Source organism: Condylostylus longicornis, unplaced genomic scaffold (assembly GCF_029603195.1).
Source record: "Condylostylus longicornis isolate FDR11 unplaced genomic scaffold, ASM2960319v2 ptg000077l, whole genome shotgun sequence".
In the NCBI taxonomy this organism is placed as follows: Eukaryota; Metazoa; Arthropoda; class Insecta; order Diptera; family Dolichopodidae; genus Condylostylus; species Condylostylus longicornis.
In genome coordinates this window covers 6,301,579-6,328,075 of record NW_026578045.1, presented here as the reverse complement: position 1 = coordinate 6,328,075, position 26,497 = coordinate 6,301,579, and the positions used below count along the sequence as shown (strand labels likewise).

General features: G+C 24.3%; 1 protein-coding gene across 1 annotated transcript in view; it reads right to left on the bottom strand.

The window, feature by feature from the left end:
• LOC129612770 (homeobox protein araucan) overlaps window positions 1-26,497 on the bottom strand; it is a 98,484-nt gene that overhangs the window by 30,312 nt on the left and 41,675 nt on the right. The window contains exon 3 of the mRNA XM_055526531.1: window positions 7,577-7,683. Coding sequence (XP_055382506.1) covers window positions 7,577-7,683 — 107 coding nt within the window. The remainder of the gene's footprint in view (window positions 1-7,576; window positions 7,684-26,497) is intronic.

Sequence of the window (26,497 nt, the reverse complement as noted above, 5' to 3'; positions counted from 1 at the left end):
GATTTTCAAGTTCATTTACTGTATCTAAATATTTGCATAGCATCGACATAATACTTTCATATTTATTTGGATATTTTCGCGAAATATCTTTGATGACAATAGCTTCAAGAATTCAACATAATCTAATTTTGTCTAAATTGAGTATAATAGGATTGATATATGATTGAAACAGAACGCTCGGTAGTTTGTTTATCTTAAATAGCAGTAAATTATTCGCTCACTTTATGAATTTTTCTATAACATTATAGCATTGCCTATCATGCAATTCAGACCTTTTCATACATAAGTTTCCTCTTAAGAAACTTGTATTTTTCTGTTGTAAATTTGTTCTTGTCCTCATGAGTATTCGATTTTCAATATTGAGTATTATCAATAGAATGAATAAAATTAATAAGAGAAACTAGAGCAAAACAAATGTAAAGTTTTCTTAAAAAAAATAATATAGGCACTAGTTAGTGCAACAATTCTTATTTTAAAACGAATACTTTAATTTAGAAAATATTAATAAAAAGATAATAAATTTTATAAAATATAGGTACTTTTTAAAAAATTTTACAAAAATTAATTCTTGTTTATTTCATCAAAATATTATATTTTGAATTATTGTTCTTTAATATAGCTTCTCTTCTGAATATAATTTATAGTTTCAGGTTATTGAAGAACTGGCACAAAACAATATTTTTTCTTATTAAAAATGCATATTAGCTATGCCTATATAATCTAAAAATAGGCTAGGCCAGATTATAAAAGAAACATAAATCATTTAATAGTTTTATAGTATATAGGATCGGAAGTGATTGTAAGCACGCATTCTCTTTATTATATAGGTGCATACAAATTATTATTATGTGCGTGTATTGTAATTTTTTTTTAATATAAAATAAAATTTTCATAATTTATATTTTATTTTTTTTTTACTACTTTACACTTTTTAACAATTTATTCAATTCAATTCGGTTGTTATGTGCCTCATATGTACAAACTTACGATTTTTTTTTTTTAACAATCCGTGACAGGAAGCATAGTATTGTTTTCAACAAATTCTTGTTAAATGTAAATTAAAAACTTGTAATTTTTTTATTTTCAAAATTACAATTCTATTTTTTTGTTCTTCTTATTGTTGGTTTTTTGTTAAATTGCCATTTTTTTTTTCTGAACATACTAAATGATTATATTGTACACGCATTCGATAATGTATTAGGAACAAAATTGGAAAAAATGTGATCATCAGTTCTAATTTGCCCGTTTATCTGTCCGTGTGTTTGTTAACAAAACTTGAACATTATTTTAGAGAGGCGTATGAAGTTTTACAATAAATTTTTCTAGAAGAAAATTTTTACCTACATCTCACATTCTAAAAGTTATGGCGGGTCAAATTTCTAAATACGCCCTTTTTCTTTTAGAAAAACTGCTGTTTCGGAAAATCACAACCATTTTTGATTAAAATGTAATTTAAATTTTGTCCTTCTAATTCGAATCAGCTTAGTTAACGTCGCAATGACAATATTAACGCTGAATTCAATAAAATTAACCGTTACGACCTTTATGCAAGTTATAATCCTAAAAGTATGCAATAATTATGACCGAATTTTCTAATATTAAGTCAGTTACAGCATTAGATTTCTGAGGAACTCGGGCTGGTTCTAATGAGGGAGAGGGGCAGGATCCGGCGGCATCACAAATTGACCCTTGATGGCCTAGGTGTACCCTTTAGGGGCCGTGCAAGCTAACCTAACCTAACCTACAACATTAGTCTCTGTCGTTCTTTCTTTTAAGTTTATTATTCATTTGGAAATGTGCTATTTTACAAAACCGAGTTTATAAAATAAACGAATGAACAACGAAAATTTATTTAAAATTTATGACTGTTTTAAAAATTATTGAGAACATATAAGACTCATCCAATATATGTAGTATAAATTTCTTGTACTCATATAAGAATTTTGTTTATTCATTACTCTTCTCTTTTAAAGAAAACATAACTTACCTGTCTAAAATCATACAGAAAAATATGACAATAAATTTTGTTGTACGGGTAAGAAAGCTAAACACTTTTTTAAAGTGTTCATATTCAATTCTTTTATATTTCGCATTTTATTCTTTTATTCTGATTATTAATTTAAATTTATATATTTTTCATAAGAAAATATTATTATTAAAAGATGTATGTTTGTATATGCAAAAAAAATGTAATTGTATAAATTATCTATCTACATCTAGTAAACATCAATTTTAAGTACACAGTAGGTATGTATAAGTAGCTGATTTATACAAATCATTTTCATGCATTATTATTTTTGTTTGCCCATTACACGGTCATCACTTCTTATACTTAAGAATGGTTGTTTAAATGGTATATTTAGAAGAGATTAATAGAAGGGAATTCAATAAATTCTTTAAATTAAAGAGGCAAAAAAATGGGGGGCTGACATGATGGGATCTTGTGTTTCGGTAATATTTTTCAAAGTTGATATTCATAAAAAATGTTATTTTTATAGTTTTTTCTTCCTAACGATCGCTTCAGGTAACAGCTCTGTGAAGAAAGAAACTTTTTGACGTTGAACACTCTTGAAATTTACTGAGGCCTAAAAGAGATAAATCCCTTAACGGGTTGACTAACTTTAAGATTTGCATTTCAGAATTGAAGGTCAAACATGAAATTTATAATTTGCATTTGCATTTGTGTTTCTTGACTCACTGTGCATTTGTGTTTCTTGACTTTGAACAATCCCGTATCCTAATAACAACCCAAAACTTTTCATCTCTAATCCGTTTCGGAAGTGACAAAGCATACGCTTAAAATTCACAATTTTTGCAAATTAAAACATTTTAATTTGCTATAAAAAATATTTTCAACCCGCCCTTCGTATAAAAAAAAAACATTTAATTTAAAAATATCAAAAATATTTTTTTTTTTCGATTTCTTAATATTTATTGGTGATAATAATCAAGAAAATAAAATTTAAGAGAATTTATTTTTCTTATTCTTCTCCTTTTTTGTACCGACCGCATTGCGTACAATAAGGGAGGTTATGTGATGGCACCAAATTTTGTAATTCGTCTTTTCGGCAGAAATTCATTTTTCCGTGCTAAATTACGGTATATTCGTGTGGACTCGTATATTTCGATTTCGACTGAATCGATTTGAATTAAAAATTTATATTAAATGAGCTTAGTTTTTGGTTGTGCGACAAATTGATTAAGTTGTGGACTATGTAGCGTTTCAAGAACTCGACTTTTACAATGGGAATATTCTAAAATTTTGACTATTTTTAATATAATAATTGAGGAATATTTTTTTAAATATTATGTGCCTATTGTAACCTTCTTGTTACAATATGATGAACACTCTACCTCTTCAAAGAAATCTGTTGCCAGCAACTGATTATGCAACGGGCTGAATTTATATATTATTTGCCTTCATATAGTCATAAAAGAAAATCAAATTTTTTTGTTTAAAATTTAATACCATAATATTGCAACTGATATAATAATGGATAATACAAAAAATGAAACTCTTCTAAAATCCAAATTTACATTTATCTAGTTATATTAACCAATATGTTACTAGCTTTCATTGAACTTGAAATAAGAGTTCACAGCACACTTTCACAATTCCATGCAACCTTATCGTTTGGCGTTTAAGAATAGTTTAAATAAGGATTTCTATATTATTCTAGGAATATTATTGTTCGAGAAATACACATCGCGGCCGATTATGTGCTGTCCCCAGAACAGATTATTTCTTTTTGCATGAAAAGACGCACCACAATTATACCATACTGAAGACACTTTCAAATAACACTACATTAAAGATCCAAAAATAAAATGAATCGAAAGTATACACAAGAATAACAATAAAAATAATAATGGAAGAAAGAACGAAAATAAAATGCCGAATGTTAAAGAACAGAAAAAGAAAACAAAACTAACATTATTCACACCTCGAATTAATTAAGTGTCATGAACTTGTCATCATGTCCAAAGTATCGTGCACTAAACATAAATTTATGATAGTTTTTTTTTTTTTTTAAATATACATGTTAAAAATATTATCATTATTATTTTTATAATATTTCAAAAGAAAACAAAATTGAAAAAAAAAATTAAAAAATTCTTTTCTTATTTTTTTTTTTATTAATATAAGCAAACCATAAACTCGTCATCGGGCTGTGGTCCTCTTCGCTTCCCTCCCGCAATTACTAATACGAGTATTGAAAAATTTCCTATCATTAAATCATTTATAAGTTATGTACGCAGTGTATAACTTCTTGAATTGAATTGAATTTTGACAATTTCTTGTTCATTTAAATGATTTTCTGTTTAAACACAATCTGAATTTCAATTACGATATTTCGTAATATCGTTTATACGTAAGTGAATTAAATTTTTATGTGACAATGTTTTACAAAAAATAAAATGTGTAATAACTAATAAATAAAAATACCGTGAAAATTCAATAGAAAATTTTATTTTTGCTTTTTTTTTAATAATTTTATACCCGTACCATCGTATGCTCGGAGGCTATACTAAATTTGCCTTACCGTTTGTAAACACGGTAATGTAAATAATAGTCTGGGATATAGACTCAAATATATGTTTTTAACCAATGTCGAGTTTTGGGCCGATTTAACCATGTGTGTCCGTCCGTCTCAGTGACTCAAAAAATATTTGAAATAACCTGACCAAATTTTTACAAATGATTTTTTATAGTAAATGCTACAATCCTATTTAAATTGGGTATAATCAGGTAGCTACGATTGTTTTTGATAAAAGTCATTAAAATTGGTTGGCTCTTTCTGGTACCTCAGATATTATTCAGAGTATAGTTTTAAAAACAAGTATTAGCCCTCTTATGTTCGATAAATGCCGTTGAAATTTCTCGACTACTTGTGGTAGATTCCATAAAACTCAGTTGTTTGATCATAACTCAGAAACTATTGAAACTACAAAGCTGAAATTTTTAAACTAACGAAATCGGTGATGTGACCATCATTTTCAGTAAAACTCTTTTAGATTGTATGGGTTTGTGTGGTAACTACTGTAGTTTCCGTAGTATTACATGTATAAAAGTAAGAGTTTGTATGAAACTCACTTGTATATCAATTTTTAAAATCATTTATTCGTACGGGTATCACAGAGTTGACATGGTCAACCATATCTATTCTCGTTTATTTTATTCTTTCACTTGTATATGGTGTATAGCCGTTCGTATATGACAAAATTAGAATAATGTAAAATTGATTTTTATAAATTCATAATGTAATCACTTTGTATAATAATATTATTAAAATTACAATGAACATTTGCACGATGTGAATAAATGGCTTGTATACATGAAATTGCGTGTACACAATTTTATAAGAAGTTAGGTATATGAAATAAACATGATCTTTTTTAATGACTGTGATTGAATATTAGGAGAAAATAATAGAATAAATGGTATTGATTTAACGTGCTGAGTTTAAATAATATTATTAAATTATTATAATTGTATTTATACTTTAAAAATTAATAAAATAAATTGTATGCGAAAGACCTTTATCTTTGCGGAGTAATCAAACAATTTAAATATTTGCTCTTATATACCATAGTGCAGAATTACAATTGTAATATAATTTAAAGTTAATTCGAAATTTTCTAAAGAAAGTTTAAAATCTGATTTCTTAATTAATATTTAAACTATATTTAATTATTGCAGGTTTCGCAATTAAATAAATAGTACAAAATGTAATTGAGTTTTCAATCCAATGTAACTGGAGTTTTCAATCCAATTTTTACACACGCAATTAAATAGTGGAACATGACCTAGAAGCGTCATTCCATGCCCTCTTTATAATCATATAAAAAGCAGTAACCATAAAATTACACGCTTTTCCTGGAAAATTAAAAAAAAAAAAATATCTTTTAATCCTTATACGCGTCCATCTTGAACATAAATTTAATACTATTTTCAGTAAATGTTGAAGCTTCCTTAATAATAATATAAAAAATTCCCATATAGTAGCATAATTTTATACTAATACTGCCCACTTTATTCAAGATTGTACTAACTCAAAATATTTGAATTTTCAAATTTACAAAATACTGAAAATATTTGCCACCATTTCAAAAATTTTAATTACAAAATATGTAGTAAGTTGCAGTTCTATATGGATAATATCAAAATATTTAATATTATAGGGAGTGATTTAAATGTGGTTATGTGAAAAAACAAGCATTTTAAGGTAGCATAATTAATAGAGCCCTCTTACCGTCAAAATTATAAATATTGAGACTAATACTTGATATTCGATTGAAATTGCCTAATATTTCTAATTTTATTGTATTCAACACTTGAACTGATATTTCATGTGTTAAAAAAAGTGTATGAAACCATGAGATAAATAAACAGAATAAAAAAATTGCTTCATCTCTTCTCTATTTAAAAATTATGAATGCAATGCTTGAATATTTTCAAACAAAACCAAAAATTAAATGTTTTGAATTAAAGCAATTGGGTATTTATTGTCGCACATTTGATTTGTACACATACATATTTATATCACTATTCATATAGACTTATTATATATAAAAATTTCTAAAATTTTATTTTAATAAATCAAAAATTTTAATAAATTATTATAAATTACATAAAGCATCTACTTTATCTACTTGTTTTGAATGTAAGTTTACTTTACTTAAATAAATTTTTGGTTTTTTTCCTATCTATATACTTATACAGTCTATGAGGGCTATTTTAATTATAAAATATTAATAAAAAATAATTTTTGACCATTTACATTGTTTTATATACTTAAAATACATAATTTTAACGTTACCACTATAAAACAATTAAAAACATCAGGTTCCACAATTAATTTACAAACAATGTTGTATATATACATACATAGATATGTATATGTGTTGAACTGTATAAGCAGTATGTAGTTCAATATTACAACAGAAAGCATTCATTAACTCTATATAGTGTTCTATACCGATATTTTATGTAAAATTCTCATATTTTATCATTATGCACACACCCAAACTCTGTTAATATTTTAACCGAATTAAATATATTTTTTTGTTATTACAGCTATATGCATAATTATATTAACAACTTGGTGTTGTTTTCAAAAAAAAAAATTAAAAAAAAAATTTTTTTTCCCTGTACAATGTTCCTAGAACCCTTGAATATTCAATTTTGTGGTTTTTTAATACAAAATTTAACATTATATTAAAACCACTAATTGGCCATTTAGTAAATGTGATGGCAATATATTGGTAATAATAATTGGTATTATAAAATGCCTTAATAATAAGTTAATGATCATTAAAGGTTATGTATTTTTTTTTTTTGCTGTTCTCTTGAATAATTTTTGTCCTTCACTTCTATTCCAATATAAAGAGAAAATTATCCTTAAAATATTATTAAATGTGCACAAATATTATGTGTTCTTATAACAAGAAATAAAATGTACCAATTTTAATTTTCATATTATTATGTAACATTTGAAATATTGAAAAAAATTGCATACTTATAGGGGTAAAATTTGATATTTCATGAAATTAATAAAATTTATATTACACTTACCTATTAAAAGGATATGCAGCAAATGCTGTATCATAAGGATGATATACTGATGGATATGGCCATGGTGCCGCACCAGCAACTAAATTTTCTTTAAGATCTAAACCAGCCTGGAAATAAAAGAATAGAAAAAGAAAAATGTAAGTATAATATAATTAATTATTTCAAAAAATTTTCTAAAGTATTTAAAAATATTTGCGATTATCACAAGGGAACAGTGTCGGAAACAAAACTTTGGAGGAGTCAATGGAAGGAGCCGAAAATTGGTTTTATTCAGCCATGGTTATGAATGCTGGGTTTGCATATTTCAATTGGGAGCGCCGTAGTGTTGTAGTACATTTTGATAGAAAAATTCGTTTCAATAAAATAAATATTAAAGAAAATTAGCATTTAAATGATTTACTCATATTTTATGTAGTTCAATTTAATTTACACAACCATTCTATTGTTTGAAATTCAACTATTGCCTATATTCTTTCTGTAAGTGAATGGGACTGGTCACCCTCTATATTGTATTTAATATATACTTAAGTCCCTCTTAAACTGTTGTATGGCAGAGCCTGTATATTACATATTAATAATTACAAAATGTTCCAAACCTCCTATTTTAGGCACTTGACAGCTATTTCAAATAATATTTTAATTGCATTTCATCGTCTATCTAAAGCAATCATACACATAGAATGTTACACTTAATTTAATCACAAATATAATTTTGTAATTTAGTAAAATTCATTAAAGAATGTGTATTCAATGTTCAAAAATTATGATGGCGTATTAGTTGCTTGAAATTATTGATTCCATTTATGGTTTGTGATCTAGAATTAACACTGAAAACAATATAACAGTAGAAAATGGTGATTGTTTAAGGAAAACAAAATTTAAAAGAAGTAAGAACTCCAAAATTTTCTTATGAATAACAAGAGGCCATTCTTTACCTAGAGAACATTAAAAGATAAATGTGAACACTACAAGACGATTTGACAATTTCTAAATTTTTGAACTTACTTGACCTCTTAAAATTATTATTAATTAATTGATACTTGTCAGAAGCACTTGTCCAATTCATTTTAATATTATAATCAACAAAATAATATTGATTTCATATTTTAAACTCCCACAATCGCAAGAAGCTAGACAATTAATTTAGTCTGTTTTTTTTTTTAAGGTTAACATACCTTTTCATTTTAAAAATTTAAAGTCTATATTAAAATATTGTGTAAAATTGATGCATTTCAAAGAAAAAACAAGAAAAATTTTGAAAACAACTGCTAATATAAATCACCTATAATAACTCAATTTTATTATGACACTAAAAGCAAAAAAAAAAATATTTGACATGAAAAAGATTTCTAGAGTCTAGTGACCCAAATTTCTTAATTATTATTCGAGGATAAATTAAAATATTGGAAAAAACAACAGAAGAAAAAAAATGGTGACAAAATTAATTTTCATAATTTTCATTTTTATTAATAAAGAATATTTGATAAATTTTCCATTTCAGTTATTGATAAATTTTACTCCTGAACAGGGTGTCAGCAGTATAATGAATTGACTGAGTTCAAAATTCAAAAAATTCAATATTTTTTAATAAAAGAATTATAAAACACAGGAATTTTCAAAAAAGATGAGAAATCATAAAAAAATTTTCATTATTTTTAAGAATTTTATATTGCCCCGAAAAGTATGCAATAATGGAATTTAACAATATTCCACAATGATTCATTATATTACCAAAAAGTTCGTTCATTTTGTGACACTCCGATTAATAATAGTAACTAGAGGAATACGAGTAGCTGCTGTTAACCAAAGAATATATCGGAGTTGTCAATTGTTAAAGAAAATTATTAAATTGAGAAAACGATATGCGACAGTTCAATAATCTTTATTGGGTGATCGCGTATATATTAAATCCTAATTTCTATATAATATCAATAACTAGACAGTGGAACATTAAAAATTGTTCAGACTGTATACATGTTCACATACATACGTATACGAAATGTTAACAACAGAAGTAATACAATGTAGAAATATTTTGCAGCATTTGTCCTGTCAATAAAATAATTTCGAAAAATTTTCTATAAATTTTAATAAAAAAAAATTTTTTTTTTTTTTGTAAATCTTAAGAAAATCGATTTGTCTACTTGTTTTATTGTTGTTGTCACATAAAATATTTTCAACAAAACTAAAAAAAAAATTTGCGTTTGCATATTGTATTTGTTATGTTTTTGTTGTATATTCCGCTTGTTAGTTCAAAAACTCCCACTTTTGTTTTACATTTTTATAAGACTTAGGAAAACAGAAATTTACAAAATAAAAACAATAAAATAATCATCTAAAATGAAAATTGAGAAGAGAAAACAAACAGCAAACAACAAAAATCAAAACAAAAATGAAGAAAAAGAAAGAAAACGTCAAATGTCTTCCTTTCACGTCAAAACAAATTTTCATATTTATTAATGTGTTCACAGGCATTTGACATTTGCTTGTCTATATTATACAGTTACTTTGAGAATATTTATATTTTTTTTTTGTGTTTTAATTTTTTTTTTTGTTATTAAAATTTTGTACAAAGCACTCCTTTCCTATTACAATTTTGTCTGTATTTTATTAAAATAAATAATAAGAATAAAATAATGGAAGCTGATTATAACTGATAATAGTGGTATGTAGTAGATTTTTGACAAAGGAAACCACATCTGCCAAATAATTGTGATTTTTGTGATTCCGACAGATTTGTTGACAGGAGTACGGTAATAACGGTACTGTTGTTGACAGGGAATTCTTTTGTGGTTGATAAGAAAAGAATAATCAATATTTTGCTCAATATTGAGCTCAATTTTGAGCCCTTTTAAATTACATTCACTTTACTATTTACTAACTATTTGTTGCACAATAGAAATTAATTTGGTAATCTATTTTTATAGGAGTCAATATTTTAGATATTTAAAATTGATCGGAACTCTAAAATAGATCATTGAAATATCCCTGTTCCTAATAGCTTGAACGATTTTAATTCAAAGCCTTGCTGCAAGTAATATGTTTGTGAGAGAAATCTTTTGCTATTGGATAACGTGTTATAGTCAAGAAGTGACGTCAGCATTCTATAAAATAATATTGGTTTACTAAAATATTTATTTATTTAAGCCAAAACTAAATTTTACTATAAATGGCGCTGTCATCGCATTTAGTGAGGCGTTGGAATTGTACTTTGTGCCCTTAATGGCCGGAAAAACGAATTATATATATTACTTTCTTAGCATAAATTCTAAAACAAAAGTGGCATTTGTATAATAATATCAAAACAAAAGTTAGAATTGCCACCCCTGTATTATAAACGAACAGAGATGGGAAATCAGAAATATTTATTTGCTTTTTTTTTATTCTCTCATCTTATAATATCTTTGAAGGCGGTGTTGATTGTTCTATGAATTTTCCAATTTTTTATCCTGTTGTTTTTTGTTTTTTTTTTTGTTTTTGTAAATTTTAAAATATACAAAATGACAAATGAGGTTAAAGTCATGTTGACACAACCAGAAGTTTTCTTCATTTGAGAATTCTGTTTTCTATTTAATAATTTTCTATTTTTTTTTTGTTTTCCAGATAATTTTTCATTTAAAAATTGGAAAATTTTTAATCATTTATCATTTAAAAATTTTTTTTTTCTTTTAAAACCCAATAATTTTTTTTTCGAAATTTTCCCCTTTCTTATATACTTTATTTTCATTTCTTGGAAAAATATTCTCTTAAATTTATTCTAGCAGTGACTTCGATGCATGTGGGGACGCGGTATTCTTTCCTTTATTTCTTAAAAAATAAGACTAAATTATGATTTTAAATATTGAAACCAAAAAGGGGTTAGACATAAAAGGGCAACTATATAATATATTTATAGTAAATTGTCTTTTTATGTCATAATTTAATAATTAGTAATATATGAATTTTATTTTCGAAAATAATTAATCTTTTTAATAAGAATTGCATTAGAGAGGATGCAAGCAATATGCAGTGCGACTAAAAGACATTAACCTAGACATTAAATAGCATATTAAATGCTTCATTAAGATTTAAACTCAATTTAGACTACATAAACAATTGCATTCTTTGAAAATTTTACTTGACGCCTCTAACTTTTGTTAAGTTGGTCAAAATTAGACACTGATTGGTTTATTTTTCTAAAAAATATGATTACATTTTTTGAGAGGCCTTGTAATTAAATTGAATAGCCTTCAATTTGCTGGATTATAGATTTATACAAAGCAAGTTTAAATATTGTAAAATTTTACGAGAGAATAATTACGTTTCAAAACTGCTACAATTGTTATAAATGTAAATGATAAACAACTTGTATTCTAATTTACATTATTAATATTTATAACGTACAGTTTTCAAATCATAATTAGCTACACACCAGTTTAATCAATGTTCAATAATTATCTGCTACATTTTCTACTGCATCTATGAATATGTATGTACAAATACTCCACACAAATCATAATTAATTTCAATTATTCAAGTTCATTACGGAAATTAAATACTAATAAATATTAGCAACTTACGAAAAATCACCTTCAATTTTAAGAATTTTAAAGTCGTTGTAAATTAACGTATTTAATTAATAGCGTAACGTGCAAAATTAATATTAAAACTATGCTCAGCATTAACGTCGCAGTTCATTATTGAAAAAATCAGAAAAATATTAAAAATTTTCAAAATTTTTTCAAATTAATATTAATTTTTAATTATTTTAAATTACAGTTCCTATGATAACGTAAATATTTACAAATTTTTTACTTATATGCACTCGAATTGTTGAACAGAATCAAAGCAATAAAATAACTGTTATACATATGTAGTTGTTATACGTGCGTATATGAAAAAAATTAATAATTATTTTTTGTGGTCTTTAAATTTCATTTATGAGCTTTTCGTATACGATAAACTTGCAAAAAACCGAAAATAATCATTATACAACGGATTCAATTTAAAATTCGCCACTGTTATACTACTGTTATAATAATATTGTATTGGTTACTCTTAAATTTAATTCGTTAAATACTTATCACGAAAAAAAAACGAAAAAAGTCAATTTTATGGCCAAACATTAAAATTATCTTAATGTTTTTTTTTCTGGTTTATGTTTGATTTTTTCGAATTTATTTTTATTTTTAAATTAAATCGTACTCGTATTATTGTAATTGTAAGAAATGAGAATAAATTTCCACAACCCCCCCCCGCGAGTTTCTTTCAGTTATTCAAATTTCATGTGGCGATTTGAAAATTTTAAAGAAAAATTTTTCTATGGCCTTTATATAGATTGCTTTATATTTACATCGTATATTTTACGATCATTTGATTAAATTCCAATAATTTAGTCACCTTAAATTTTAACATTTTACATTCAATTTAGAAAAAAAATTAAGATATTTTAAATAATATTGATATTAATTGAGTAGCTAAGCTAAAAAATTTCTTCGATTTGTGGTATTGTAAAAATAATTATTGTGGAAATGTTATACGGTAATGAAGGGCAGATACGGATATGAAGAATTTAAATTACGAGATTGCATGAATTTGATATTCATGATAAAAGATATAAGTTAAAAATTCTTAAATCAATGAAATGTTTACAATATTATTAGAGGAAGAAAACTTGTTCTTAATTTATATTCCTGATCATTTTAGATCTAAGGCCATAATATGAGCACATTTTTGAAAATAAATTCAAATTTGAACTATTTATTCAGTTTTACTTCTGCATTATATCAAAATTTCGGGAAATTCGGTTCTAAATTGTTAGAAGTACAGAAATTTTAAAATTTTTCACAAAATTTAGGTCAAACTCTAAGGAGGATAGTGCAATTTCTGATTTTAACATACTCAATTAGCTTTTAGTTCTTCTTCTGTTAAAATTATTAAAATTCTGAATTTACATCAATTTCAGCATTAATTTGAACTCATTTTTTCTGTTTGACCCTACCAATTCTCAAAATTTATTATTAACGTTGCTAGATTTTTTCCTAATTCTTTTAATTAACTAATTTAACTACCTTTTAACATTTAATTTTAACAACAACCCAATGATTAATCGGTAATCATTATTATAATTATTATAAGTAATCATTAAATCTCCTAATAATCTATTCCTTAAAACTTTAATTTTTTTTCTTCGAACATGTTGTATTTTATGACATACTTGTGTTTGTTTCATGTATAGTGATTCCTAAATGTAATTTTACATTATTATAGAACATAGAAATGAACTACATTCACATCAAAGTATATTTACATTGTTCTATTTTATAACGAAAATAATATAGTTTTAATAAAATACACATATAATTATACAACGTATATTTTAATTTTATGTAATACTAAAATTACACAAAATAACTAAAACAATTTAAGACTGAAACCTTTAAAGGTTAAACTAAAAAAAAATACTTAATACTCATGTTTTTTTGAACACAAATAATAGGTAAGTATTGATTAAAATAGAAATCATGTTTTTTAAAAGTTAAGAAGGTTATAGTTACCTTAAATAATAAAAAAAAATAATTTAATGATTTTTGAAAACATGTAGATTTTATACTTAAAAAGTTTATAATTAGAAAATTATTTTAAATGTACGTTTATTATACATTTATTTTGTTTCCCTTATGTCTGCCAATGATGAGCTTTTTTTTTTATTACAAATTAAAATTAACTTAAAATAATAATAAATAATAATAAATTTCAATTAATATTTTAATATTTTTAATAATAAACATATTGAGTCATACAATCGAACATTGCATACTCAAACTTATTGTTTATATAGCTTGGACATCGAATCAAACTTCTCTTCAAATCAAACCACTCTCAAAATAATTTATTATTTTTATATTTAAACTTTCTCTTGTTCAAATTCTGTATATGATTTCTACAATAATTGTATTATATATTAATTATTTTGCGTTGCTTAAATTCGAACTTTGCCTTACATTTTAGTTTGACATTATTATACAGTGACTTGGTTCAGGAAAATAAATCTTCTTAAAATAATATTAATATTCAAAATCTAATCTGTTATACAAAAATAAAGATTATAATAATAAAGAATTTATGTAGTCTAATCGAATTTTTATTGTATAATTTTAGTCAAGCAATCCGAAAGACGTGGGTTTTATTTTTATACTCTATAGTTAATATGATGTAGCTCTTTTTATAAGGAATTTCCTGTAATTTAATGTTTTTAGCAAAAAATATTTAATAAAAAAACAAAAATTATTTTTCTTTCCGATTTTTCCTAAGAATGCAAAGTGATGACACACTAAATGTAGTTATTTTAATTTGTGAGGGCAACCATTCCAATGTACTGAATGAATTCCGAATTCAAAAATTTTAATAGTAAGATGCGTGCTGTTTGTATGTAAAAATGACTTTGCATTTTGTAGTAGATTAAAATAAATTTTATTAAATCAAATTAAAATCAGTTAATCAATTTTAAAATTCTAATTACATTTTGAGTACCGTTCAAAGTACCGATTACTTTTCTTTCGTAAAATGACAATGACATTTAAAGCGTAAAATGTATTTGTCAATTTTTACTAATTACTTTTAAAAATATGTGAATTATTATTAAAATTATGGAATTTTAATGGCATACTTTCAAACTGTAATTACTTATGGTTTTAAGGCTTTGATCTTGTAGCAGCGATGTTAATCAACTTATGGTTACTCCTAGTCTCAAAATTCATAAATTATTATCAAATAGTGTTGTAGGTATTTATAGTTAGATTATTTTCAATCACAAATATTTAATATCGTTACATGCTTTAATTACTTTTCATTCGTTACTCTTAAAAATTAATTTGTTTCAATTAATTACTTTTTATAAATTTAACATTGCCTGCCATCTTCCATTTTAATAAATAACATGAGCAATATTGGACTATCAGTAGTTAGCAATTCTTTTAAAAATAATATTATTAATTAAAATGAAATCTCATAATTACTCAAAATCAATTTCAAAAATTTCAATTTCAACAAAATAATTCGTCATTGTACAAAAACAAAAAAATAAATAAATTTAATCTTAAACCAGTTGCTGCCTTTTGTTGTTATTTTTTCTCATGTTTTTTTATGAATTTCAAATTTTTCATCTTATTATTATTTAATTGTAGGAATGTAAATGTCAAGTAAAAAAAATTATAATAATAATAATGAACGTAATAAATGTGTATACGTTATCATTTTGTATTTATAATAATTATTAATTAAAAATAAATATAATTAACATCATGTTTTAACGCGTTTTTTTTTTTTTGAAAAATAAACGACGTATTTAAAGTGAATAACAAAAAAAAATTTGTTCCAACAATTTTTATTTTTAGCACTTTTCTAAAAAAAATTGAAAAAAACAAAAGTGCTTATTAGTTTCACTCTGTCCGTCCGTCCGTCCGCCCATACGTCCGTCTATACGTGTGTATATTTACAAAAACTTCTACACCCTTGAAGATAGAAAGCTGAAATTTTATATGTACATAGATCTTTACTAGAAACTAATTTTCGTAGAACAAAATTTTTACCTATCTCCCCCCTTCTACAAGTTATACCCCCTCCACCTAAAAATCTAAAAATGCCTTTTTTCAGCAATTTATTTTAGAAGAACCGTATGCATTTTTAAATTTTGCAAAAGCAGAAATATAGCGGCTGGCTTCTTCTATCGCGAAACACCATACTAGAACTTTAAAAAAACAAAATGTCCGTTTAAATTTACCGTTATCTCAAATTCGTTTTTTCCAAATTTTTCATATGGTTTTTCTTCTAGGCCCCAAGTTGTGGAAGCCTGAAATTCCAATTAGCAACTTTTGGACACTAACAAATAGTTCATCTCGTTAGAAAAAAATTTTTTCCCATCTCCACTTCTCTCAAGTTATCGTCTCTTGAAATTTGTAAAATTTGAATTTTTGACGCATTATATTTCCGAAACCGCAAGCTTTTTCAAATTTCTATAAACGCAAAAAGCTAACGGTAAATTCCATGACATAAAAAAATATAATTATTTTTCTTAACTCACACAATTAAACCTTAAAAAAAAATCGAGCATTATGTTAACCCCTCTTTATATTAATTTTTACTTTATTTCAAAGACTGCATAAATCGTTCATCCTAAATATATGCAATCCTAGAAATAGTTTCGTATATCAATGAAAATAATTTTTATAGTGTAGTAGGTATACATCTATTGTATTTAAAAGCAGTATTTTCACTTGTTGAAGGGAAAATTGCTACAATACAAACCATTGGTTTTACCCAACTTTATTATTATTACTGTACCTTTACATATGTATAAGTACGCCACATAGTGTTGTCACAATAATAATATTAATATCAATAATGAAAAATAAATAATTTAAGTACAAATAAATAAGAAATAATACAAAAAAAAAATAATTAATTAATTAAAAATTCAAAATAATAATAATAAAAAAAAAAAAAATGTTATCATTGTGTATTTGACCTGCAAACTTTAACAATTTACACTACACATACATTTATGTACCTATAAATTGTCGTGAGTGTAAATAAAAAACATTTTTTGTTTTAAAAATGTTTTTTTTTTGTTTTTGTAATAAAAATTTAGTTCAAGTGAAAAATTGTTATGAAATTAAAAAGAAAATAATTATTATATAAATAACAAAAATTCAGTAAAACAAAAAAATTAATTATTAAAATCAAAATGATAAAGAGATTTTTAAAAATATTGAATAAGTCAGGCATGAAAAAAAAATTTTTTTACAATATAAATTTTGTATAACAATTTCATATGTCATCGAAAAATATTATAATTTTTCTTTAAATCACAAATTGATTAACTTCTACCTCCTTGTTTTACAGAAATTTGAATTAAGTTGACAAAGGTCTCTCTATATACTACATTATTTGTCGTATTAAGTAAAAAATTCTTGAAAAATTTTAATAGAGTTTAGAAATTTTAATGAAATCTGACCAATTTTTTAGTGGTTATAGCAACCGCAGTTCTTCAACTGAAATCTCTCAAGTTAATATTAAAATAATTGCCATATGCATAATACACCTATAGTCGACAATATTGAAACAAGAATAGAAAATTATTATGACGATAGCTTTCATAAAGAAAAACAAAGGCAGCCTACTATTCACCCGGCTATTTAATACAACACCTAACAAATCTGAAGTATGACTTTATTATTATATGATTTTTAATACAAAATTGGTGACTTAATAGTGTTGTAAGAACTGCGTTCACTTAAGCAAAATCTCGTTTTCTATTATTATTTATGGCAGTAATTTTGACGAGGCATTAAATTCCTATATAGTGTTTAAGATTCGTTTTAAATGCAAGCAGAAAGCACCTCAAATACTATGCTTTTTTATAAACATTAATAGAATGCAATATTACAAATTGGTTAATATTATATTTTTTAGCCATAAACTACATATACAAATCTGGATAAATTGTAACAAAAGTTGGTAATTTTTAAGAAGATTGGATAATACAAATTAAAAATTCGTACTTAAAATGTAAACACAATATTTTATAAATCTTGTACCTCTTATGCCTTGCAATATTTAAGAAAAAATAATAAAATTTGTAGGCTTTCTAAGGTTCAGAAGCGAAAAAATACGTTTTGCAAATGCATATTGAGAATGTCACGCAAAAACAAAAAATAACCGAGATAAAATGGGCTATATCTTAAAAAGAGTTATAAAAACAATTTGATGAAGCAAAGAAGTATTTGAATTGAGGACAGCGTATGAATAGTCAAATATTGTCAGAATAAAAAATTTTGTCATTTTTCTCGTTAAACTTGTCTCTATAAATCTATAAATCTGTATGCTCTATACAATTTTTGTTTCATTCAAATCTAGAACAAAACTGGTAAATTTCAATTAATATTATTATTTATAATTCTAAATTTTTAATACTCTGTTCGAATAATAAAATATTGTAATAGTTTTTGTTATTTGAGCCTTTATCAATTATCTAATATACTTGTATACAAAAATTACAATTTTATTAAAATATTATTATTCATTTGCATGTTAATGTCCAAGTTTAATACAAATTTTTAAAAATAAAACTTTACAGGAATTTAAAAATAAAAAATAAAATTTAAAACTAATTCCAATTTTAATTTATTTATTAACAAATAGCTACATAACATATGACAAATTCAAAAACAACAATTTATAATTTTTATTTGTATTTTAATTTATTTAAAAAAATAAAACTTTTCTTCTATAAGCAATGTAATACCATTAAAAGTACATGTGTTTTTTTTTAATAATTGAATTTAAATACAATGTTTTTTGAAACAAAAAAAAATAATATTTATTTTAAAAACTTTTCCGAAAAAATATCAAGTAAAAGTTTAAGGTTTATTTTTTCGATAGACAATTTTGTTGCTAACCTAAAATATAATTTTAATGTTAGAGTTCGTCTATTCCATTCACAGGATATCAAATTGTAATAAATTCCAAAAATATTTACGGCCCTTTTTACCAAGTACTGTAATGACAACGGTAACAGTTTTCAAATTCCTGGGTAGGTACTCAGTAAAAATATACAAACAATTTGAATTGAGTAGTTTAATAATATGTATAATTCAAGCCCCAATATTTTCCGATTCTAAATAATATTTGATCCTATATATATATGTAATAAAAGTAGCACGCATAGAAAATAATTAGTATGCCTTAAGTAGGCTCTTCTTAGATTATGAAAAACGCCATAATTAATCACATATGAACTCATATATACAATATATGAGTTCATAGTATGAACCTTAACATAAAAATGATATTTCACTGACTATTCACAAGAAATCCAATTGAACTGAAGAATTTCAAGTATCGGAACACAATTTGAATCTGTTAGTTCTATGCTAATAGAACGAGTATACTACTGTAATAATACTATAAATATTGCAATTACAATTGAGTTGAGTTCATAACAACTCAAATATAACAGCTCAAAATTACTGTCACTCATTGAAATATTAAATTTTGCTAAAATTATAGAATAATTTGAAAGCCAGCAACATTTAGCTCATCAACATTACTCAAAAATTCACCAAAATTTTGAATTCATTGAATTTTTCGAATTTTTTACAGAATTCTTCCCTTATATTAAGTTATTTTTTATGTATTAACTTTTATATTAAATTTTAATTTTAAATTGAACAAATTTTTTAAATAACTCCTGTGTAAATAACAGAGTTAAAATTATGGTAAATGAGAAAACAAGTTTAATTTAATATAGTTAAAAAAATTTACATGAAAATTTTAGGTATTTAGAGAGAGAGAGAGAGAGAATGAAAATATAAAATCATGTTTAATTGTCTTCAAAACAAAAGTGTCAGTCAGATAATGTAGTCTAAAAAAAAGAAGCATACCCATGACTAAGCAAAATATTTTAAAAATAGCAAAAGTAAATTAAGGATGTAAGAATACCAATACCATATAAAAAAAGGCAAAAAAAAACAAAATGGTATATTTTGTGTCCATTGTGTTATTTTTTTAAAATTTTTTTCTTACAATTTTTTTAATACCTTAAAAATATTCTAAAAAATGGTCTAAAAACTTAATTTACTTAAACCATATACACATGTAAAAATTTCTATATATTATGAACACAAGAATTACGTGCACACATAAATTTATTCATTGATAAATTAAGGACATTTTTTATTCATACATCATTTTAGTGTAAAAAACATTGTTTTTCCTGAAAGTTATCCTTATTAAATTGGTAGCATACTCTTAAAGTTGAGGAGAAAAACTAAAATTTTTTTGTTTTTGCTTTTATCTCATGTCCTTTCGAATTTTTTCTGGTTTTTGTTTTTTTTTTTCTGTTATTCGAAATTAACATGAAACTCACATATTCTCAAATCCTTATTTTACTGTTTTAAGTCTTTAAAGGACATTTCTTTTTTTATGTTGTTAAGTATTAAATTTTGTATTGTGTAAAATGAATATGCACAAAAATATTTTATATACGAAGGATGGTTGATAATTGAAATCTTTTTGTAATTTCGCTAATTTAAATTATAAATTTTGAATATTAAGACTATATTAGATCAATTGAGCACACAATCTTAGAGTTCTAAGCTACAAAATGTTTCTGATTTAAATATAATATTCCGAGCAAACAAATGACTCTTCATTAATTAAAACCGAATGACAAAATTAATTCGTTCCCAAAATTCAATTGCGCATTATTCCGCCTTATTGCGCTTTACAGCGCCTTATTGCACCTTATTCCAATACTTGCTCCCAGAAATTAATTTAACCCCATTGATTTCATCAATTAACACCTTTGATTTTCACTCAAGTTCTCGGATCCAAAATATTCTACAATCTTACCAATTTTTTCGTATAATTTTTTAATTAATAACCAAATATTGCAGAAGGAGTCCCGCAGAAAATATTCGACAATATTTTGAACCCCAAAGTTTGTGCATATACAAAGTATGCACTTGAATTTTTGAATCATTTTTTCTAATAAATAAACTAAATAAGAATAAAAAATTGTAAATTTTATTTCTAATAGTTTATACAACCATGTATAATGGAATATTTTAAAATTAAAATTAATATAACAAAAAAAAAAAAAAAAAACAAGAATAAAAGGCATTAAGAAACAAGATTTTAATAACTATGAAAAAAGGATAATATTTTTAACAACATGACATATGTAATAAATCTATTTATAAGTGTATATATCTCTACATAAACTCACATAATACAATGTATTTCAACTCCTATAGGTCAATATGTACACAACTTTAAAGTCATAGCACATATGGAACTACATAAAATATAAATTTTCAATACACAAGAAGACCAATTCATCTTTTCTCTACCAATTTTCTTGTTTTTCTTTTCTTTTCTTTTTTTAAACTTCTTTATTATTATAATTTTTATATAGGGTGTCTACAATCTATCAGAATTCATGTTTCATGAACAGTAAGAAAATTTTATTAATAAGGAATTTGGAGAGTCTTTAAGGTCTTAGATTTTGTTAACTCTTTAAGAAAATTATCTGGTCATAGTTGTCTTAACACTATAGAAAACTTTAATATCCCGATTAGGAAATTGAGTGATGACCGGTTATGAAAAATTAATTTGCAACGAGTTATGTAATTATGGTTTTATAGAATTACGTACTGTACGAGCTATACATGATAAATACTAATTTATGTGTAATCTCCTTACTTGCAAAATATCTGAATGACGTCATGTTTTATACAACTACTCGGAAGTAATGTAATTATTTCAATTGTTCAAATGTAATTAATTGGTTGCCTGCTAAAACATTATCCATGAAATGTAATCCAAGAGTTACATTGTGGGTAATCATAAAGATAATCAATGACTGCTTTCCAAGAACTAGTTGAATAACTGTCTATGTAATGACAAAATTTCAAGACTGCAATTTCATTCTGTTTATTCAAATAAATTCTGACCAATAAATTTGCAATACCCTGTAAACTTTCCCATTTTTATTGTCTTTTATCTTGAACATCTTCAAAAAATTATCACTTAAGTATATTATACAATAATTGGACATATATAAATATGTAAATGCATATGTGCATCCTCTATTTCCACCACATTTATAATATGTATAAGAATATATATCTAAGTATACCATTTATAAGTATAATTTAAAACATGTAACACACAACACAAAAGAAAAAATCTAAAACGAACAACATATTCAGTTTATTATTCCCTTAGCACTTTCCATGTCACCTCAGATGTCATTTTTTTTTTTTTACTAATATCCTGAATTTGCAAACAAAACATAAAATAACACAATAACAAGAGAATAGTAAACGAAAAGAGTAAAAAAAGGGGACCCACAATCGGGTACTTTTTTTATATTAATAAAATTTTGTACTCAATCTCAATTAAAAATGAGTGAATAGCATGGCCCTTATTTGCCATCCTTAGTAGTTTCGTTTTCCCATACTAATACAATAATATAATATTGTGCATATAATAGATTTGTTACTTATGAGAAACATTATTTTAAGTGTTATATAAAAAGAGAAAATATCAAAAAAGTCTTTTCACCCTTTTTTTGTGTTGTTCGTTTGTGTTTTTTTTTTTTGGCTGTTAGGATTTCTTTAAAATATTATAAGGATAATGATATAATCTACCAAATTTTAGAGTATGCGATAGGTACAGTGTCTATAAAATCCGTTCGTATATATTCTATGTAGTAGAATTAGCTGTATTAGCTATATTCAATTTGAGAAACGTAGTGTGTGACAATGTTTTAAGGATTTCTTTCATATGTCTTATCTATACAAGTATATTAATAATTACATATACATGAATATAGAATATATATGTTTAGCATATTTATTGTTGTTATATATTGTAAGTAATTAAAATTTTTTGAATAACAAGGATTGCACTGAGGCATTGTTCTTTTTTGTTTCCTCTTAAAATTATCTTTAATATTACAAATTAAAATTCAATATTATATGACTATTACACTAATAATGTGTTATATTACAATTCAGCAATTAAAGCTTATAAGCTGAATTATGTGTAAATATACCTAATTGGTGCAGTTTTGAAATCAATGATTCAATGTGACTTAAGTGTCACGATATTTAAAATAATTTTTATTAAAATTCCATTTCTTTGAAAAAAAAATCAGTTCTTAACCCAATATAGTTATTCAGCTATACAATTTTAATTGCTGAATATAACATATTTCAAATTAGCTTAGAATTTTGTTTCAAACGTTCTTAAATTAACAGATTATTTATTTAATTTCTTATGAATGCGGTCCTGTACATTAATGCATTTATTTTTGCAATAATTTTAAACGAAAAGGAAGATGAGTTGATTTGAAACAATGTAAAAACACATACATACTTTTATTTTAGGGTATAATTTTTAAAATAACATTATTTTTAAGTGTTTTTCTTTATGTTTCTTATTTGATAAACACATTTAGTATGAGACTTTATCGTTTATACAAAATTTTGCTCCTATGTCTGCATAACAATTAATTGTCTTCAACAAACACATACATTCGTATGAATATTAAAAAACATGATATGATGGGCTGAAAACAAAATGAAAATTAAGAATTGTAACACTATATACTTGCTATTATGTTCCGTATAATATGGTGACAGTAATTTGTTATTTTGTCGCCATTAAGAAATTGATAATAAATGTTTTCTTTTAGATATATGAATCTTAATAGGTATATGAAAAATAAAAATAGGTACAGTATTATGACAAAATTTTCTGGAAAATTCTTACCGACAATATTGTGTAAATGATATATATTTATATTGTTGAATTGTAACAATGTATTTATTAAAATTTGTTTCGTTTTATTATGACTATTTCATACATGTATTGTATAACGCTGAATGTGTTTAATTATAAATTGTTGCTATTGAATTACAAATATGTAATAATTTCTATTGATTCTAATAGCTTAAAAGAAAAAGCATTTCATAAGCGAAAGTGAAAATGTCTAAATGGGTATTGCAACAAATTTTCAACAAATTTCCAACAAACATGCTCTAATCATACAAATTGTATTATAAAGCCCTCGTCCCTTTATATTTTTCTTTAAACATATTTCAAATTTTTGATATATTCTATTTAAACATAGTCAAAGCAAAAGTGAAACACTAAAAATTTATTTTTAGTTCAACACGTTTTGCTGGTGGGATTTAAATTGACATTATTTATAATATTATAAAAAATCAATTAAACTCTTATAAGAACACATAAAATTTGTAGATAAATTTAAAAATTCATTTAATTTGTCTTAATTCAAATTAAGCAGAGTGTAGAATTAATTTGCGTACTAATATGATATGAAATATTTAAATAAAAATTACTAGTATTAATGCAAATACAACAGAACAAGATCATGTTCTAATTTGTATGATAAACATGTTTTATTAGAATCTGTCAAATAATCAGTAGTTAAAAATTTTGTCAAAAATGTTTTATTTAAATATTTAGCTTATGGCTATTTCAATATTTAGCTTATATTTCAATATATTATGGCTTTCAATATTTAGCTTATGGCTATTACATTATCCTGTCAAAGCATATGTATACATTATGTTTGATTATCATATCATACAATCATATTAAGTGTGTAGGTATATTAATTAGTTTTATAAAAATCTGATACCCCATTGTCCTCATGTTAAAGAAATCAAAGAAAATGCGTTTTATCTGTATATAGTGCATAATATTGTTATATAAAACATTTCTATAGTTAAAAAACAAATAAAATTTCAATCTAAAACCAAATATAAATGTCATACCATTAATAGCCATTGTAGATTGTGTATACTATTATGGATAAAAGTACAGTACTACATTTATATGTTCACACATTCAATATTGTTCATGTAAAATTATTTTCTGTTTTTATTTTCGGTTGCCAATATAATTATGTCAAAATGAAAATAACAAAAAAAAAAAATAACGAAAAAAATATTTTTTGAAATATCAAGTTACCCAATTACAAGGACTCAATATTTATATTTACCTACATTCATACCTATAGTCATACCGTATAGATGCATATGTTTGTTTATTGCGTACATTTTAATTTTATAACAATAACCATAGAGCATAAAAAAAAAGACTAACAATCAAATACAATGTAACTAATATGTAAATAATTACAGAAAATCATGTTATTCATCTGTTAAACGTAATTTTGAATAAGTAATTTTTAAATTTGTTAGCATTTGTGCATACATACATGTTGTAATACAAAATTATATGTGTAGGTATATAGTATGCACGCAAACAATATTTGCTATTGTGCTTTTTAGAAAAAACAAAATGTCAACTTGTATATTGTGGGTTTTTGACAATGTTATTGGTCAATTAAAAAAAAAAAATGTTATATAAAAAAAATTATTTAATAAAAATTATTTAATTTTTTGTTTATGTAAAAATTTTGTAAAACATTTTATTTATTTTGCTTTGCTGTAATAAAAAATTTGTTAAATTTTATTTGAAAATTAAAAATTAAAGTGTAAAATAAAATTTCGTTCAATCTGTTGAGAAAATAATAATGTTTTAAATTCTCTCTAGTAATCTCAATTTCTAATAACACTGATTTAATAATCGAGTGATAAAAAACATGGGAGTAGAATAGAATTCTCATTTTTGCAATAACTCTGTTACTTTACAAAAAACATTGTGTCAATTTTCGCAAAAAAAAATCCGTTCATTTATTGAACGAATTTGAGTATTATTTAAAGAGAAATTCGAAGAGAGAAAAAAATTAGTGACATTACCTAAGGCTAGGCGGCAATAAAATGAGTTTGGTGAAAATTTACAAAAATTTGGTCACTGTTTTTGTTATACTGTTATATTACTTGTTTCTTTAAATTTCTCTTTGTGAACGATAAACAAGAATTTGTGAGAAAAAAATATCAGATATTTTTCTCTTATGCCGATACGAAGGTAAGAGAATTATCAGACTAATAGTGTAGTTATTATGTCATTGGCCGTTTAAACGAAGGGTGTCAGGCACAAGTCCCGGTCAGGTCAATATAAAATTTATGTACATTTAATATTCAATGACTGAGACTTGACTCATGTGAAATTCTTGCTACTTCCTAAAGGTGAGTAGAAGAGAAAATGAGAAAATTAATTTAAAATTTTTATTTTTTTTCTCTCTTGATTTGTTCTATTACAGTATTCAACTCACTCGCTTTCTTCCAATTCATTGCGTTTTAAAAAACTGAGCCAAAACAGAATGAAACCTTTAAGTTTCTTACTCAAATGACTTCGTATTCATATGATTTAATTATAAATTAATATAAAAAGAAATATTGTGATTCAATAATAATTTTTTAAATATTAAATTTGCAT